We start from the raw sequence: 19,382 nt of genomic DNA, 5'->3' as shown, positions 1-19,382 counted from the left end.
AATCATATGCACACATGTTCAAATGTACATTGCAGTAGTAATGATATCCGATGATTTGAATGATTTAAAGTTTTTTTAGTTAATTTAGATTATTTTAAGTTTCATTTAGGTGTATATAGATATTAATCTTTAAAAATAATTAGATAAGTATTACTCTTAGAAATAATTAAATAGACTATACTTTCATGTGGACATTTAACTGTGGATGTCATTTAAATTTAATGTACATGTGTACAACCTGGCTTCCTTGACATCAAAACAAGATGATTATACGATTTCTATGTTTTTTTTACAAAATATAAATGTACACATGCATAAGAATCTACATGTATGCCTTTCTTTTAGAAATTAATCTTAACAAAAATGGACAATACATTTAAACGAAGATGACGATGAAACCGTATGTACACATATTTTTTACTGTCTACATGTACAATCACGTTTCAAAAAAAAGCTCATATACACATGTTCAAATGTACATTGTAGTAGTAATGATATCCAATGATTTGAATGATTTAGAGTTTTTTTAGTTAATTTAGAATATTTTAAGTTTCATTTAGGTGTATATATTGCATTGTTATGGTTTTACCATCTTAATTTAGTTCATTTTTGACAAATTTATTTGCTCCATATTAATAGTTTAAGTGATAGAAACCAATTGCAAAACGTTGTGAAGTGGTAAAGAAGAGGCTTTTAGACATAATATGTATCTTTAACAGCTACATAACAACAAAGAAACCACAGCAGTCCATTGGTTGCGTCTTATAATTGACCGATTGATCTAGGGTTCGAAAACCATTCAGCGTGTTTTCATTTGTTTTTTTTTAATTTTCTTTGGTGAAGGATATAAATGTAATTTCGACTTCGTCTTCTTCATTTAGAGCTTTTATTTCTGCAACTAAAAACAGAAGAGACGAAAGCAACGATATGGAGGATATAAATGTAATTTCGACTTCGTCTTCTTCATTTAGAGCTTTTATTTCTGCAACTAAAAACAGAAGAGACGAAAGCAACGAGATGGAGGAGACGAAGGCGGTGAGACATAGACGAGACGGAGGCAGGGGTTTCAGTTGATGAGATGGAGCCTGTAACATCCCGGGCCTGGCCCAAAAGGAAACTCAAGTGCAGGAGGCCCAAGTAGAAGAAACCCTAGACATAACCCCTCCCATTGCTTATAAAAGGAGAAGTTTCCCTAGGGTTCAGCCACAAGAGAGACAGCAAGCGAAGCCCTGCCTGAGCAGAACCCCGCCGCCGCCTCCGCCTCAAGCCGCCGCCGCTCCATCTCCGGCGAAGCCAGCCGCCAGCCGCCCGCGAAGCCCTAGCCGCCGTAACCGAGCTCCTAGCCGCCGCCTCCTTGATTCAGTTTCGTGCAAGCAACTGAGATCTGAACCCTAAAGGTAAAACTAAGATCTCTAGCTCTAAGTCATTGGAAAATGACAGATTCTAAACCCATCTCTCTCTTGTGTGAATCTGATTCTCAAATCAGATCTCGAGAAGTGACTGTTTCCCAAACCTAGATCCAGATCTACTTCTGCAAAAAGCTAAGGTGAGGACTTGGCTGTGAACTTGCCTCATGTTGAGTAACCAATGGGACTTAGTCCTTTGTTAATCAGTTCTAGATATTGTGTGTATGTGTGATGTGATATGTGATTGATCTTGTCTAGACGATAGTACGTGTTGAAGTGATAAGAACGTAGGCATGTTAGGGTGGTCAAGAATATGATGATAAGGTGTTGAGACGTGTTGTGAATGATAAGTGAAAGATGTAAGAATAAGTACGAATAAGGGATCATATAGAGAGTCTAAGGAAAGTATGTGGGGTAGTAGTCCACGCTAGGTATCCATAGGAGATGTGGCCAATCCACAAGAATATGGAAGCGCCCATAGGAGATGTGGCCAATCCACAAGAATATGGGGTAGAAGCCTAGTTGGGGCTACCCACTGATGAAAAGGACGAAAAGATGAAAAGGATGTGCATTGTAGGGTCTTTATTTCATGTCGGGTAGTATGGGTTTCTGTGTAATAGATCTTATTAGCTCATGACTTGTGATTGTTTGCTCTTCCTGAGTTGAGCTCGTGGGTTCCTAGAACCTACCCTCACTGAGTATTATGTACTCACCCCTCTTTTTACAGGTAGGGCCGAGAGGGAGCGGGAGTAGATGTCCGTATGGTGCAAGTGTTTTCTCGAGTCTTTCATTTATGACTCCTTTCTTTCAACCATTTCTTCTTAAGTTTTTATTCGACATTTCAGTTTTGTTGAGTTTGGTTTTATGTAAGACAATTTGAGTTTTAATAAGAGTTTTTGAACGAAAAGGTTTGGGGGTAAAGCATTTGATAAGGTTCATCGGGCCAAGGCCGTTACAATTGGTATCAGAGCAGGTTAAACCCACCCGGTGCTGTCCCGGGTGGGAAGGGCAGGGTCGGGAAGAAGTAGGAAAAAAAAAAAAAAAAGAAAAGGGGTTTCAAAAGGACTTCTTCCGAACGTTTTTCTAAGTGTTTCAAAAAGGAGTTTTAAAAAAAAAAAATGCACCACTCGGACGGAACTCCTAGCTCACTCGGTGGGCAATAGAATACGAGTAGAACCGTAGCTAATACTCCTTCACTTGTCAACAGAATGCCTCCCAAGAATGCCAGAGTTGCAAGGCCAGCTGCGGCCATCCCGAGAGCGACACGACGGGTCACCAGGTCTGCGTCTCAAGCCTCCAGCGAGGCAGAAAGCCGAAGAGAGGGCGCACCCGAGAATGGGAACCCAGTGGAAATGCCGAACGTGGTGAATGCAGCGCTCCTGGCAGAACTGCAAAGATACTGTGACGCCTATGGGGGTCAATTGCCCAATGGTGAAGCCGCCGCAGAGGCGGGGGACAACCCCATACCACCTGGGGCGGCCCAGAATCCGCCACCACCGCCACCACCCCCGGCAGCGCCTGCGGTGGTGCACGCCCCAGGCCCCAACTACTGGGACATGCTGAGACACATGAAGAGTATGCAGACGGAGTTTTTCAATGGAAAGGCCGACGCAATTATCGCGGATAACTGGAGACGTCAACTCGAGAGGAACTTCGCTTCTGCAAGGTGCCCACCGGAGTTGCGTAGGGACCTGGCTGCTCACTATCTTAAGGACGACGCACTAGTGTGGTGGGACGAAGTGGTCGAAAGGTCACACGGGATACGACTGACCTGGGATGATTTCCTGGAAGCATTCATTGGGAAGTACTTCCCCTTAGAAGCCATGGACGCGATGGAAAGCAAGTTTCAGGACATCCGTCAGGGGTCAAGGAATGTACGAGACTACGGAGACGAGTTCAACCGACTTCGGAGATTTGCGGGTCACTACCTGAGTGATCACGACTTAATCCGCCGTTTCCTCAAAGGCATGAGAGTGGAACTGAGGAATAATTGCAATGTGAGGGAATATCGTGATGTCCATGAGCTGATTGAGAAAGCTGCAGAACAGGAATCAGGGCTCGAGGAAGAACGAAAACAGAACCCAGAACCGCACCGGTTTCCAGGGCCCCCTACCGTTTGGCGCCTGCAGAGATGGCCGAACTGAAGAAACAACTGGAAGAACTAGTGGAAAAGGGATTCATACGTCCGAGTAGCTCGCCTTGGGGGGCGCCGGTACTCTTTGTAAAGAAGAAGGATGGGAGCCTTCGACTGTGCATCGACTACCGGGGATTGAACAAGGTGACCGTTAAAAATAAGTACCCCCTACCCCGTATAGACGAACTTATGGATCAGCTGGAGGGAGCCACCTGGTTCTCAAAGATCGACCTTGCTTCAGGTTATCACCAAATCCCTATTCACGAAGGAGATATTAGGAAGACAGCTTTTCGTACCCGGTACGGACACTACGAATTCCTAGTAATGCCTTTTGGGCTGACGAACGCGCCGGCAGCTTTCATGGGGCTAATGAATGACATTTTCAGAGATTATCTGGACCAGTGTGTGATTGTCTTCATCGACGATATCTTAATTTACTCCAAGAGCCGGGAGGACCACAGACGCCATTTGAGTATCGTGCTGGACAAGTTAAGGGAGCAGGGGTTATATGCTAAGCTTAGCAAGTGTAGTTTCTGGCAACGTAAGATTGGGTTCCTAGGACATGTGATCTCCGAAGCAGGGATAGCGGTGGACCCCGAGAAGATCACCGCGATCACAAAATGGCCAACACCAAGTAACGCAACAGAAGTACGAAGTTTCCTCGGGTTGGTAGGATACTACCGTAAGTACGTTTTAGGGTTCGCCACAATAGCCAGGCCACTCACCCGCCTTACGGGCAAGGAGGTTAGGTTCGAATGGACAGAGGCGTGCGAGGAGGGATTCAAACAACTAAAGGACATGCTGACTAGAGCCCCAGTACTAGTCCTACCTAGACCGGGGGTGCCATTTGTGGTTTACACCGACGCCTCCGGGGTCGGAGTGGGGTGCGTACTCATGCAGGAAGGAAGAGTGATCGCCTACGCGTCCAGACAACTGCGGAAACACGAGTCTAATTACCCGACACATGATTTAGAGTTAGCAGCAGTGGTATTCGCATTAAAAATCTGGAGATCGTATCTATACGGAGAAAAGGTGCAAATTTTCACGGACCACCAGAGTTTGAAATATGTGTTCACTCAAGGAGACTTGAACCTACGGCAGCGCAGGTGGATGGAACTGCTAGCAGATTACGACCTGGTCATCGATTACCACCCCGGGAAGGCAAACCTGGTGGCAGATGCCTTAAGCCGAAGGAAATCAGACATCTCCGGAGCAAAGGAAACTCAGGAACTCACCACGGCCTTAACGAAACTACACCTCTGTGCGACGACCGTGAACGAGGAGGGCGCCGGGTTAAAGGTTGTGGAACAAGCTGACCTACTGAGTCGAATCAGTAAGGCCCATGAAACGGACTCCACACTCCAAGGGATGGTCGACAAGGAGGTGAGCGGGTACCGTACGGCTGGGAATGGTACTATCCTATTTAAAGGCCGAGTGTGCGTACCACAGGGAGGGAACTTGAGGGACGAATTACTGGCACAGGCTCATCAATCACGGTTCGCAATTCACCCGGGACGGACAAAAATGTACCAAGATCTGAAACGGTACTATCACTGGGAAGGAATGAAGAGAGATGTCGCCTTGTGGATAGCCCGGTGTCAGACCTGTCAGCTGGTTAAGGCGGAGCGCGGAGTTCCAGGAGGACTGCTGCAGGAGTTACCCTTACCACAATGGAAATGGGATATGGTGACAATGGATTTCGTCACGGGGCTACCACGTACCACGAGAAACAAGGACGCTATATGGGTGATAGTAGACCGCCTGACAAAGACGGCTCATTTCCTACCTATACGAACCACCGATAAGACTGAGGACTTAGCTCGAGAGTACATGAACACCATAGTGAAGTTGCATGGGGTACCGGTAAGCACAGTATCCGACCGGGACCCAAAGTTTACCTCAACTTTCTGGCAGGCGTTTCAAAGAGCATTGGGAACCAAGGTTCGCCTTAGCACCACGTATCACCCACAGACGGATGGACAATCCGAGAGGACCATCCAAACACTTGAAGATATGTTGAGGGCGAGTGTTTTGGAATGGGGAGGTAAATGGAGTGAATATCTACCATTGGTGGAGTTCTCATATAACAACAGCTACCATGCGAGCATTGAAATGTCCCCGTATGAAGCATTGTATGGGCGACCCTGTAGGACCCCCTTATGTTGTACCGAAGTGGGGGAGGAACGAGATATGACCCCCGAACTAGTTGGAGAAACGATCAAGCAAGTAGAGCTTCTCAGAGACAGATTGAAAACAGCGCACGATCGCCAGAAGAGTTACGCCGACAAACACCGGAAGAAACTAGAGTTTGCAGTAGGGGATGAGGTGTACTTGAAAATGAGAACCTCTCGAGGGAATGACCCAAACCGAAAGTTGAAAAAGTTGAGACCCAGGTACATGGGCCCATACGTGATAAAGGAGAGGATTGGTGCAGTCGCGTATCGGCTGGTCCTACCGCCGGAACTATCAGATTTCCATGACGTGTTTCACATCTCCGTGCTACGGAAGGTTGTAAGGGAGCCTGAGCTGATCTTGCCGCACCCGCCTATGGATGCGCAATGTAACTTGACCTTGGTTAGCAAACCCATAAAGATTGTGGAGGAAAAGGAAGTAAATAACCGGGGACGAAAGGAAAAGATGGTTCTCGTACGTTGGGAGAGGGATGGAATCCACGAGGGTGTGTGGGAACATGAGTCGCATTTGAAGGTTAACTACCCCGGGATTTTTGGAAACGCGGAACGGGACCAGGAGGAGGTCCAGAATTCGGGGACGAATCCTTTTCTAGTGGGGAAAAATTGTAACATCCCGGGCCCGGCCCAAAAGGAAACTCAAGTGCAGGAGGCCCAAGGAGAAGAAACCCTAGACATAACCCCTCCCATTGCTTATAAAAGGAGAAGTTTCCCTAGGGTTCAGCCACAAGAGAGACAGCAAGCGAAGCCCTGCCCGAGCAGAACCCCGCCGCCGCCTCCGCCTCAAGCCGCCGCCGCTCCATCTCCGGCGAAGCCAGCCGCCAGCTGCCCGTGAAGCCCTAGCCGCCGTAACTGAGCTCCTAGTCGTCGCCTCCTTGATTCAGTTTCGTGCAAGCAACTGAGATCTGAACCCTAAAGGTAAAACTAAGATCTCTAGCTCTAAGTCATTGGAAAATGACAGATTCTAAACCCATCTCTCTCTTGTGTGAATCTGATTCTCAAATCAGATCTCGAGAAGTGATTGTTTCCCAAACCTAGATCCAGATCTACTTCTGCAAAAAGCTAAGGTGAGGACTTGGCTGTGAACTTGCCTCATGTTGAATAACCAATGGGACTTAGTCCTTTGTTAATCAGTTCTAGATATTGTGTGTATGTGTGATGTGATATGTGATTGATCTTGTCTAGAATATAGTACGTGTTGAAGTGATAAGAACGTAGGCATGTTAGGGTGGTCAAGAATATGATGATAAGGTGTTGAGACGTGTTGTGAATGATAAGTGAAAGATGTAAGAATAAGTACGAATAAGGGATCATATAGAGAGTCTAAGGAAAGTATGTGGGGTAGTAGTCCACGCTAGGTATCCATAGGAGATGTGGCCAATCCACAAGAATATGGAAGCACCCATAGGAGATGTGGCCAATCCACAAGAATATGGGGTAGAAGCCTAGTTGGGGCTACCCACTGATGAAAAGGACGAAAAGATGAAAAGGATGTGCATTGTAGGGTCTTTAGTTCATGTCGGGTAGTATGGGTTTCTGTGTAATAGATCTTATTAGCTCATGACTTGTGATTGTTTGCTCTTCCTGAGTTGAGCTCGTGGGTTCCTAGAACCTACCCTCACTGAGCATTATGTACTCACCCCTTTTTTTACAGATAGGGCCGAGAGGGAGCGGGAGTAGATGTCCATTTGGTGCAAGTGTTTTCTCGAGTCTTTCATCTATGACTCCTTTCTTTCAACCATTTCTTCTTAAGTTTTTATTCGACATTTCACTACAAGAAAACATCGGTATTCTGACGGACATTCCGACGGAAAATGAAATCCTCGGAATTTCCCGAGGAATTTCCGAGGAAACATCAATCCGTCGGAATATTCCGAGGAAATTCCGACGAACTAGTGATTGATCGATGTGTTTTTGGACATATACCCATCGATCGATCACATTGTTACGCTTTGGTCCATCATAGTGATTGATCGATGCGTTTTTGGACATAAATACATCGATCGATCCGTTTAAAAAAAAACATTCGAGATTTTGAAACCCCAAACACTAGTTCCTCAGAATTTCCTCGGAATATTTCGAGGAAATTCCGAGGAACACTTGATATCCTTGATCGATCGATGGGATAATCTCATCGATCGATCACATTGTTACGCTTTGGTCCATCTTAGTGATCGATCGATGCGTTTTTGGACATAAATACATCGATCGATCCGTTTATAAAAAAACATTCGAGATTTTCAAACCCCAAACACTAGTTCCTCAGAATTTCCTCGGAATATTCCGAGGAAATTCCGAGGAACACTTGATATCCTTGATCGATCGATGGGATAATCTCATCGATCGATCACATTGTTACGCTTTGGTCCATCTTAGTGATCGATCGATGCGTTTTTGGACATAAATACATCGATCGATCCGTTTTAAAAAAAATTGACGTTTTGAAACCCCAAACACTAGTTCCTCGGAATTTCCTCGGAATATTTCGACGGAATTCTGAGGAAGAAAAGGGTTTCCTCGGAATTCCCTCGGAATATTCCGAGGAAATAGGGTTTTTAAACCAAAAACAACGTTTTGCGGTTTGAATAACACCTATATAACCCTTATTAAGTGTCTTACGTTCATTATGAAGTCAAAAATTTGTTCATTACCCTATAATAAACACTTTTCCGATTGTATGAACGAAATCCCCACAACATAAGAGAAACACTTATACACTTTAATGAACGGTAAAGGGAATACTTACAATTCGTTTTGAAATTTGTTATTTCATGGTTTATGCTCATCTATACAAAGAATCTTCAATGGTATGCATTACAATTGTATAAGAAATGTAATACGGCAAAAAAATTGATGTTTTGAAACCCCAAACACTAGTTCCTCGGTATTTCTTCGGAATATTCCGAGGAAATTCCGAGGAACAATATAAATTAATAGAAATACATGCACAGGATATTCTTTTTCCTCGAATTAATGAAAATATTCCGAGGAAATTCCGTCGGATATTTAAGTGGCCGTCGGAATTTCCTCGGAATATTTTCATTTAACCGGGCAAACAAGCCGCCAAATATTTCGCGAAAATTTAAATTGAAAATACTGAGGGAATTCCGACGGAAAATATCCGTCAGACCCAAGGTTTTATAAACTCGAACCGCATCTTCTTCCCCATTTCTCTCTTCTTCCCCATTTCTCTCTTCTTCCTCTCCGGCGATCTCTCTCTCCTTCCGGCGTTCTCCACCTTCTCTCGCGACGATCTCTCCGGCGAATCCTTTCCATTCCTTTACAAATCACGTAAGGACCTTATCCCACTCTCTTAGGTCCTATTTGTTAGGTTTTTAAGTAGATTTGATGATTTTAGAAGTTTTTTGATAGATTTTTGTTAGGGTGATTGGGTAGGATTGTGATTTGTTGTGTAATAGGTTTAGAATTGTGATTTGGTTGTGTTGAATTGATTTAGAACTTTTTTTTTATAAATTGTTTATTATTTTTGTATTTACAAAACGTTTATTTAAATTCGATTTTACAAAACGTTTTTGTATATAAATTCGATTTTTGGATTTATAAAAGATGATTTCATATTTATAAAAATATTTATATTTATTAAAACTAATTTTGTATTTATAAAACATTTTTTTGATTTATAAACACTATTTTTTATTTTTGTATTTATAAAAACTATTTTTAAATATACAAAAAGTTCTTTGTATATAAATTTGTTTTTTGGATTTATAAAAGATGATTTCATATTTTAAAATTAATTTTGTATTTATAAAACATTTTTTTATTTATAAACACTATTTTATTATTTTTTTGTATTTATAAATACTATTTTGTATTTATAAAAAGATGATTTCATATCTATAAAAATATTTATATTTATTAAAACTAATTTTGTATTTATAAAACATTTTTTTTATTTATAAACACTATTTTATTATTTTTTGTATTTATAAAAACTATTTTGTATTTATAAAAAGATGATTTCATATTTATAAAAATATTTATATTTATTAAAACTAATTTTGTATTTATAAAACATTTTTTTATTTATAAAAACTATTTTATTATTTTTTGTGTTTTAAATATGTTTTCTATTTCAATTTCAATTTTATATTTTTGAATTTCAATTTAAAAAAATAAATTTATAATTTTTTTTTTGAATTTTGGAAATATTCCGAGGAATTGTATCCCTCGGAATATTCCGACGACATATTCCTCGGAATATTCCGAGGAATTTTCTACGAAAAAAGTCCTCGGAATTCCGTCGGAAATTTCCGAGGGATTTCCTAGGAAAGATGAATTTCCGAGGAGTTATTTCCGTGGACTTTTTTCGTCGGTATGTCGTCGGAATAGCGTTATTCCGACGACATACCGACGATTTTTTCCCTCAGTATGCCGCTGTTTTCTTGTAGTGTTTCAGTTTTGTTGAGTTTGGTTTTATGTAAGAAAATTTGAGTTTTAATAAGAGTTTTTGAACGAAAAGATTTGGGGTAAAGCATTTGATAAGGTTCATCGGGCCAAGGCCGTTACAACTAAAAACAGAAGAGACGAAAGCAACGATATGGAGGATATAAATGTAATTTTGACTTCGTCTTCTTCATTTAGAGCTTTTATTTCTGCAACTAAAAACAGAAGAGACGAAAGCAACGAGATGGAGGAGACGAAGGCGGTGAGACATAGACGAGACGGAGGCAGGGGTTTCAGTTGACGAGATGGAGACGAAGGCGGTTACAGGAGGCGGAGACAAAGGCGGTTACAGGAGGGGGAGACAAAGGCGCTGAGAAGGCTCCAGAGCTTCGCGAAGGTGGATAGATTGCGACGACGACTCCGGATGAAGCTTGAGACGAGACGAAGGCGGTGATTAACGACGATGAAGTAGCAACAAGGAGATCACATGGTGGAGGAACTCGTCCTGGGAGCTTGACGCAGATGTGGATTGTGGAGGAGAAAAGTCGGGGGCGAGAAGATGGTCACGGCGGAGATTAGCTTACACGGCCAGGAAGATGATGTTGAGATCCGAGAGATTTTTTTTAGATTCAATTTTATGCTATAAATTAAAAAAAGAAAAAAGAAAAGAAAAAGAATTAGGTAAATATTCAGCTAGTCCACTTTATGGTTGAAGTTGAACTGAAAATGTTAAGACCCAACTGATCTTTAAAGAAAAGTACTCTAGCAGAAGAAAGTGTTCTAGAGTGAAAATAAGAAGTCATAAAGTGACTCTAAATGTAAATCTTTCTAATACTTTTCCACAAACATGATCCACGTGGTAGACTTGGCGGACATGGTCGCCTTGGCTAAGTCAATTGTGTTAACCATGGATACTAACTAAACCTTTTCATCTTTTGTCTTTTCATCTTTTAAGACGCAAGTTCGTGTGTTTTGCTCTACTTGCTTTTGAAAGCATTTCTTATATTTTGTAAAACTATAATATTAAAATTTTGAATTAAAAAATGATCCGAATTTAAAAAATTAAATTAATTTTAAAAATATATATATTAGGATCTAAAACTTTAAAACTTTATATATGTTTATAAATTTAAGGCATGTTTCAAAAAAAAAAACTATTAGACATATATAAATGGAGTTATTAACTTTTAAATCTACATCATTAATTCGTTAAATATACAATTATTATATTTTTGAACATAGCCTATAAATAGTTTGATCACAAGTTCAAACTCACACTTATAAAAAAATCGGTGAAATCAATTGATTACCTTTACTAATGGAAAAACGAAGTACACTCATGTAACATGGTCAAACAGTAACCCAGATTTTCAAAACAGCATATCAAAAATGTTCACGTCGTACTTTTTTTGTTTAATCAAAACTAAAAATAGAAAAATCAATAAACATAAATTAAAGGAGATAAGGTCAACAAAAATAATAAAATGAATTGATTCTATCAAGATTGGGAATGAAACCTCTGATACATGACAAATGTTACAATGTGCATATATATATATATAGAGATTAATATAATCTCATTTCCTAACACGAAAATAATAAATAATAGATACATATTTAGTATTAGATATATTCCTGTAGGTCTTTTCCATATCTTTTTGATCATTTGAGTTTTACAAATACTAGAGACTTCGTCTGCGCTACGCGCGGAAAATAGACTATTTCAAATTTGTGTTGATTTGAATATTGTATTACTATTAATTATTTTTATATTAAGAAATATGGGATATCTCAAATTTGTGTTGATTTGAATATTGTATTACTATTAGTAATTTTTTTATTAAAAAATATGGGTTATTTCAATTTTGTGTTTGATTTGAAATGTTATATTACTATTAATAATTTTTATGAAATATTTGTAAAATGAGAACAATTTATTCCGAAGATTATTATGTTCTGTTTGGAATAATATAAATTCATATTTTGTTTCATATTAGTCAAATGGTATCAGTTGAAGAGTTGAAAAAGGGAAAAATGGTTATATAAGTCTTTTAGTAATCATACTTTAATATTTGTTAGTAATTAAAATGCTCTGCTTTTGCTGAAGTTTAAATTTTTATGTGCTCATATGTATATCATTTTTAAATAAATAGGCTGGATATTATGAAACGCGGTACTGTAACTTTTTCTTGCAGGTGGTACTTTTTTCAACTTGACAACCCATTTTACTTCTATCTTCTCTTTCTCACCAAACGTTTTGAGTTGAGGTTGGGGTTTAACTGAGCGACATTAGAAAGAGAATATACACTGAAGAAGCTTGAAACTGGTTACGGAGGAAGAGAGAAACGGTAGACTGATGTGTGAAGCAGGAAGCGTTAATTATCCGAATGAAATATTTTAATACTATCATTTTTAATAGTTCGGTTATAATCAATTATAATAAATGATGTCAATGTATATGAATTACAAAAAATGATGTTACTATTTATATATGTTCTCCCTTCTCGTTCGATGCCATTAAAACTGAGCAGCATACTCGTGAAAGGCTTTTGCAGTCATGTCGGACTCATGCACCTTAACTTTCATCCCTCCATTCACAAAAACTTAGTAAGCGCGAACCTAATTTTTGCAAAACAAAATCAACTTAAACACAATTCTTCATTCCCCTTTTCGTACAAAATCAAGCCAAAAAGATTGCATCTCTTAATAAGTTGACCTTATCCGAAAGTATATCCACCTCCTATGTGACAGCTTGATCTTATATAATATTGATCTCAAAAAAATTTTAAAACCATAGGAAAGCAAAAGAAAAATAAAAGGTGCAACATAAGAGAGAATCCCATTGCATACGTCAATTTTACATCTTCAGTACTCTGATCCAGACTACAGAGTATCTACTTCTACACTATAATTTTCGTATAAGAAGTAACTTACAGTGATTGGGGAAGCAGCAAGGCCAGACCTTTCTCTAGGATCTCTGCGGTAATAGTTCCCGAGATAAAAAAAAACGTAGCGTAGTACCACACATGTGGGGAGACAAAGATAATAAGAAATCAGCATTGGTCTTAGACTCATAAGTAAACGGAATAAAAAAGAGAGTACATAAGCTACTCACCAGCCGAGTCCACAACCAAAGCAAAAAAGAGATTTGTCAAATACTCCAGTTCCCATGTCGTCTGCGTCTTTGATAGCTGTATATCTCCTCTTTCCACAACACATCGCTTCTATTAAAAACAGAGACGCATGATCTCTTCTTAGATCATGGTCAGAATATGTTGAAATCTTATAATTATCCAATTTAGTCAAGCACTTGTAAGCAACTAAAACAGCTACTTTATACCCAAGCGTTGAAATAAATATTTTGACTACATATCTGACTCCATACTTATAATACCATACCAAAATATTACTTTCTTTTACACTACAACAGTCTATTAGAGGATTTAGAGCGATGTGATTCTACAAAAAGGTCATATATTTGTCACATTTGTGAAATGAGTGATGGAGCTAACAAAAAATTCTATGGCTGCTTAGCTAATACAGCCTTCGACGTCCTCTTGCTCCAGTTATGTCATCTGCAAACCCATAGATAGGGAGACCTCTTCCTATAGGTTCTTCATCTCCTGGTAGGAAAGGAACATCCTTCTGAAGCATCAAGAGTTGGTAGATGAGGTTTGGGAAAATCAGGTTTGTGTCCCAGTCTGTTTTGCTGGTCACCTCGATCACTTGGTCATACACAAGATGACCAAAGTCAATTGGCTTGCGTTTCGATACAGCATATAGAAGACGGAGTCGGTTTTTCATCATTGAGTCAGAGTCGGGACCTGGAAGCCAATTCAGTTCACAAACGCGGTATAGAACTTGGAAAGGACTGAGTAGAGAGATGAGACTGAATCCCGTCCATCCAGAGCATTGGCCTCCGGTAAGGTATGAGATGGCTTGTTTCAGAACAACTTCTCTCCACCCAAAAGAGTGATTAACAGATGGTGTCATCATCAACTGATTGATCACAAAAGGGGTAAATTGGAACACATGTCCCCGAATGTGAGCACCTTCATCATTGAAGGGTTTGTTTGAGATAAACTCTCGCACGACCCTGGGGCAGAACGGATGCACATGCATCACAGTGTAAGACCATCCTATGCTATCGATAACCCTAAACGCATCGTCTAAAGAAGGGTCCTTAGGATCTAAAGAACCCTGAAGCGTAAAGCCTCGGAGAGAAAGATAGAGGTACCCATTAGCGGCTTCGTCATTATGATAACGGCGAGAAGAACCTCCGATGGACGGAGCAGCACCGGAGAATAATCGTCGGCTTATTTGGAGCCGCTCATCGAACGATTTGAACGGGATTCGAGGTCGGTACTGATAGCTTTCTCCGAATGAGGAATCGATCTCACTAAACCTCCGACGTCTTGATTGAAGAGTAGAGGAAGGTATCGGTTCTGTCATGGCGGTGAGATTATCGCAGTCGAGAGATGGAAGACGACGGGTCCCGACTTTCCAATTGAAGCACTCAACTTTTTAATTGAAATTGTTGCCATTTGGGCCGTTTTCATGTAAAATTACATCTGGGCTTGGCCCGATAATTAGATGGGTGTTGGATTATTATGGTATTGCTAATTAGATGGTCCATTTTGGGTTGCTAAAATTGAACCGAACTAAACAAACATCTAAATACAAATTAAATATTCCGTTTGGTTTAAACTCATTAAGATCAGAATCAGATGTTTGATACCAACATACATGAACCCTTGTGGCTTACATAATCTTAATACACATTGGGAATGAATCATATTCCGTTTGTTTAGCAATGGGATTAAATATATTTTAGGAGTTTTCAAGGCTCATAAAACAAATGATGAAAGACAAAGATAAAATTATTTAGCAAAGTTTTTAGCAAAGTTTGAAAGACAGAAGTTGAGTTTTAGGTTTTACAGAGAAGTAGATATTAAAAAAAAAAACAAAGATAAAATTATTTAAAATTCAAATAAATCTAGATATAATGTTGTGTGGGAAAGAGAATAATAATCCGAATGATCAATCAATAAAAACATATGTAATCCGGAGTTGGTTTGTTGCATCTATTCCTCAGTATTTTTTTTATTTAGTCTATACTTCTTCTTTATATAGTTTTACAGCCAATATTTGGTAAATAAAGGCTTTGTTTAACGTTTTGATTCAAAAAAATTACACAAACTAATATGTACAGTCTCAAAATAAGTATACATGCATTTTGTCTCTAATATCTTACACAACAATCATAATTCATAGCATATTATGATGGTTCATATATTTCAGTTTACATCAGTTATAATACAAAATAGTCTATAAGTTTTTTACAAAGCTAGTAATTATTATGAATTCCAATGATGCCAACAACTCAAGTCATTATCAAACTGAATGCAAATATCTAACAAAAGCAAAATTTTAAACAAAGAAAAAACAAAGTCTTCACTCAAACATGAAATAAATAATACGACCACTCAACATGCATGAAGTGAGTGGAGTAGTCACTAATGAACCAAAGTCTGATAATTGAAACGAAAGAAAGCATAGTCTTTAGGTAAACATAAAAATAGAAATTAAACGCAGCAATAACGATCACTGCATGAGAAAATAGTCTGAAGCTGATTTAGCCACTCTTGGGGCGCTTGGCTTCTCCGGACTCAAGACGCTCAGATGCTTTCCTAACCATATCACCCGCAGCATCTTCGAAGCCTCTTGAAGGATTAGCCTTTTCTTCCAAGTGTTCTATGGGCTGTGGAGCTTCTGGCGGGAGTATCTTGGTGACAGTCAGGGTTTGAGTCTTGCCTGTCAAGTTATGGTCGGAAACCTTCACAACGAATCTGCGCTTCTGCCCTATTGCATCAAGTAGAGCTTGCGGCACCGGCACGCAATGGTCAGCATCCACACCAGCATTGGACTAACGTTAAAAAAAATCAAAATCAAATAGGTATTACTTCAAATAATATCACGCTATGAATAGTCAGGTATGAAATTACCTCAAAGTAACTGACAACTAATGCTGACGCATGCTTCCCGGTCAACTCTTTGCCAGCATCACCAAGTACAACAAAAACTGCTTGCTCACTCTCATCATAAACAGAGATCTTTGTGAGGTACCTGCAATGAAAGAAGATTAACTATTAGTACTGACAAAACGAAAAAGAAAATTTGTATACAACACTTACTGAGCAACGCCGGTAACTTCCCTTTTCCCACACTTCTTGCTGTTACAAGTCAGAGAGGTAGGCCCTTTTACTGCCTTACTATTACATCCTCCGCAAGAAATGTAATACCAGGCAGAACCCTGGACAACATCATCGATAGTTGCTGTGCATTCAAACCAAGCAACCTTCATGGTATAAAAAAAACAATCTTCATCAATAATCAGGAGCATGGAAATGAATGTTTAAAAAAAAAAACAGAACAACTCTTATATACCTTAGAACCTTCCTGCTTGATGTAAGAGAATATCTCCCCTAGAGTCACTGTCTCAGGCTTGGTAACGACCTCAGCAGCAACCCTATTAGCAATGTCTGAGTTAGAGCTCAACCTGAGGGAAAACGGAAGCCAAAATTATGTTAGAAATGAAATCGTGTAAAATGACAAAGCAAAATTTGCATGAAAATAACTGAGCTCTCAAATGAATACCATTCAAGGTAATCTTTGCTAGGCTGGACATCAGCATCCATGAACACTCGAGATGATGACATTGTAGTGAGAGCGAGTGTTCCTGCTAAAAAGTATGAATAAAGATGACTATCTGTAATATAATTTCTGTCTCAGCTAATAAAAATAAAAAGACCTAATACAGTTAAATTTGTGATACGACAGCTAAGTTATGGATGTGAGCATGATGTTTTATAAGTGATATTCTAACCTCCAAGGTGTTTGGGGTTCACAGTGGTGACTAACAGAACGATTGGGGTGCCTCCATAAGATTTGAATTTCTGGCAGAAGTCGGATGCAGCCTTGTCCCATATGTAGAGCTTCATCACTGGTCCACTACATAAAATGAAACAATCACATATTAAGGACAACTCACAATGAAAACATCTAACAAATGGACAAACTTACTCATGTGTCTGAACATGAACACATATATGCCACTTCTCTGAGATGTCAACCTCGTCAAGAACAATATGGTCAGAGATAGTCTGCCCATTCACCAGCTTCATATGGCCAACATAATCTGTTATAAAATCAAAGAAATCCGCATACATCAAACTTCTAAATCAAACGTAACTATAAAGTGCTCATCAGTTGTTCAAATATTTCAATTACTCTAATTAACGAACAAAACTCAATGGACTAATACTCGTTTGAGGTGATCAAATATATCTAAAGATTTAAGCAAAAAATCATCAGTAATCCAACAGACTTACCATAAAGGTCACCCTTAGAGTCGCAGTTGGCCCTAAACTCCTCATAGCCGTGGAACCTGAACCTATCCTCTGGAAATGGGACCGGAGGGTTATCAAGAACCGCTAAATCAGAATTCCAGGTGAATGAGACGGTGGCGATATGATCAGCAACTCGATATTGAACTTTGCTTCTGGACCCGAAGAAGTTGTTCAGCTTATACACGACCCCATCTGTCAGATCAAAGGTCCCGACCCGTCCGGCTGGAACAAAACCTTGAATAGCAGTCCCTAATAGATAATATCAAAGCATCGATTAATATAGATACCATCTCAATCGAGCAGTATTAAACCTATAGAAAAAAATAAAATAAAAATTGAGACTGACCTCTTCATCGATAAGAAGCATCTCTTGTCCGATGAGTGTTTTCGTGAGTGGATTTCGAGCCTCCCAGAAGTGAATCAGACGAAACCTCAACTCCGCTTCGCGTGGGCCGAATGAGACATCTCGGAATAACATGACTTGGTCTGCATGCACGGAGGAGAGATCGGTAGCAACGTTTGGTTTCACCGGAACAGGAGATGAAACATCAGTCTTCGCAATCGCGGAGGAAGAGATGGACTTCCCATTTGGTTTCACAGTAGCAGAGGAGGCGACGATCTTCTTGCCGGTCTTGCGGTCACTGGAGTCGGGGGAGTTGCCGGTGGGTTCCATCGGTTGAGTGTCTTGAGTTTTTTTTTTCTGAGAGAATAATTTCGATGGAGACATCCCCTATATATTAATTGAGGAACATTTGAAAAGATGTAACCTCAATTTTGTATTAATTAAAATAGGCTCCAATGCATAGGTGGCACTCAATTAGGTAGTCAATTACATTCAATTGAAAAATAAGTAGGTCCACATTCGATTTTTATATGTTGTTAGATACATAAGTTGGTCAAACTATATGATATAATGATATGATATGTTATTTTCTTTCCTTAAATCAAACCTACGGAATTACCATAAATGACTAATATATATATGACAATTAATGATTTTAATAATAAAGATTTGATAACAATTTATATCTCTTCCATCATTTTCTGTTTAATTTTATATTATTAAAATAAATTAAACAATCAAATTAGCTATAAAAGTAAAATTTAGATTTTTTCGTATATGTTATATTTTGAATTTTTAAAAACGACAATAAATGACTAAAACTATTAAAATTATTATGTTAAAAATTAATGATCAATAGTTTAACATTTTTATTATAAGAAGATACACATGATTTTAAAACCATATGAGTAAAAAATATCATTTAATAATAAAATAAATATATATATATAGATTAAACACTATATACCATAGGATTACATAAATATTTTAATATTAAAAGTTTCAATGAATTTTCAAGAACATTTATAAATTATAAACTTATTAAAGATTTCAAATTGAAAATTTTGTTATCGATGATTTAAATATTTTGTTATAAAATGATATGAATGATCATAGAACCGTATGATTATAAATTCTTATTTAATAAATAACTATATAAAATATACTATTCTTAGAAAAATAGGTTGGTCCATCTTAACTTATATTACACTTTTTATTAAACTAACTATCGAATTGATAAATAACGTACCAAAAAATGTTTTGCACTTTCCTTAAATAAAAGCTACGAAATTACCTAATATGATTAACATATATGTGAAAATTAATTATTATGAATAATAAATATTTGATAACAATTTTTGTATCTTAGTTCTTTTTAAAATTTTTATATTATTAAAAGATATTAAAAATCACATTAAATATATAATAAAAAACATTTATATTTTTTTATATGTTATATTTTGAATTTTTCAAACGTCTATAAATTATTAGAAA

The 19,382-nt window shown here is 38.5% G+C and overlaps 1 protein-coding gene across 1 annotated transcript; it reads right to left on the bottom strand.

Moving 5' to 3' along the window:
- Window positions 1-15,771: 15,771 nt before the first annotated feature.
- Window positions 15,772-18,218, bottom strand: LOC125591998. Its single transcript, XM_048766963.1, has 9 exons — window positions 17,888-18,218; window positions 17,528-17,794; window positions 17,220-17,334; window positions 17,023-17,147; window positions 16,794-16,875; window positions 16,584-16,695; window positions 16,331-16,494; window positions 16,142-16,262; window positions 15,772-16,062 (listed from the first exon to the last, which is right to left on the bottom strand). The coding sequence occupies exons 1-9, from the start codon at window positions 18,216-18,218 to the stop codon at window positions 15,772-15,774; spliced, it is 1,608 nt and encodes a 535-aa protein (XP_048622920.1).
- Window positions 18,219-19,382: the final 1,164 nt, after the last annotated feature.

This window comes from Brassica napus, chromosome C8, assembly GCF_020379485.1.
Source record: "Brassica napus cultivar Da-Ae chromosome C8, Da-Ae, whole genome shotgun sequence".
In the NCBI taxonomy this organism is placed as follows: Eukaryota; Viridiplantae; Streptophyta; class Magnoliopsida; order Brassicales; family Brassicaceae; genus Brassica; species Brassica napus.
This window is presented reverse-complemented; position numbering and strand designations above follow the sequence as displayed.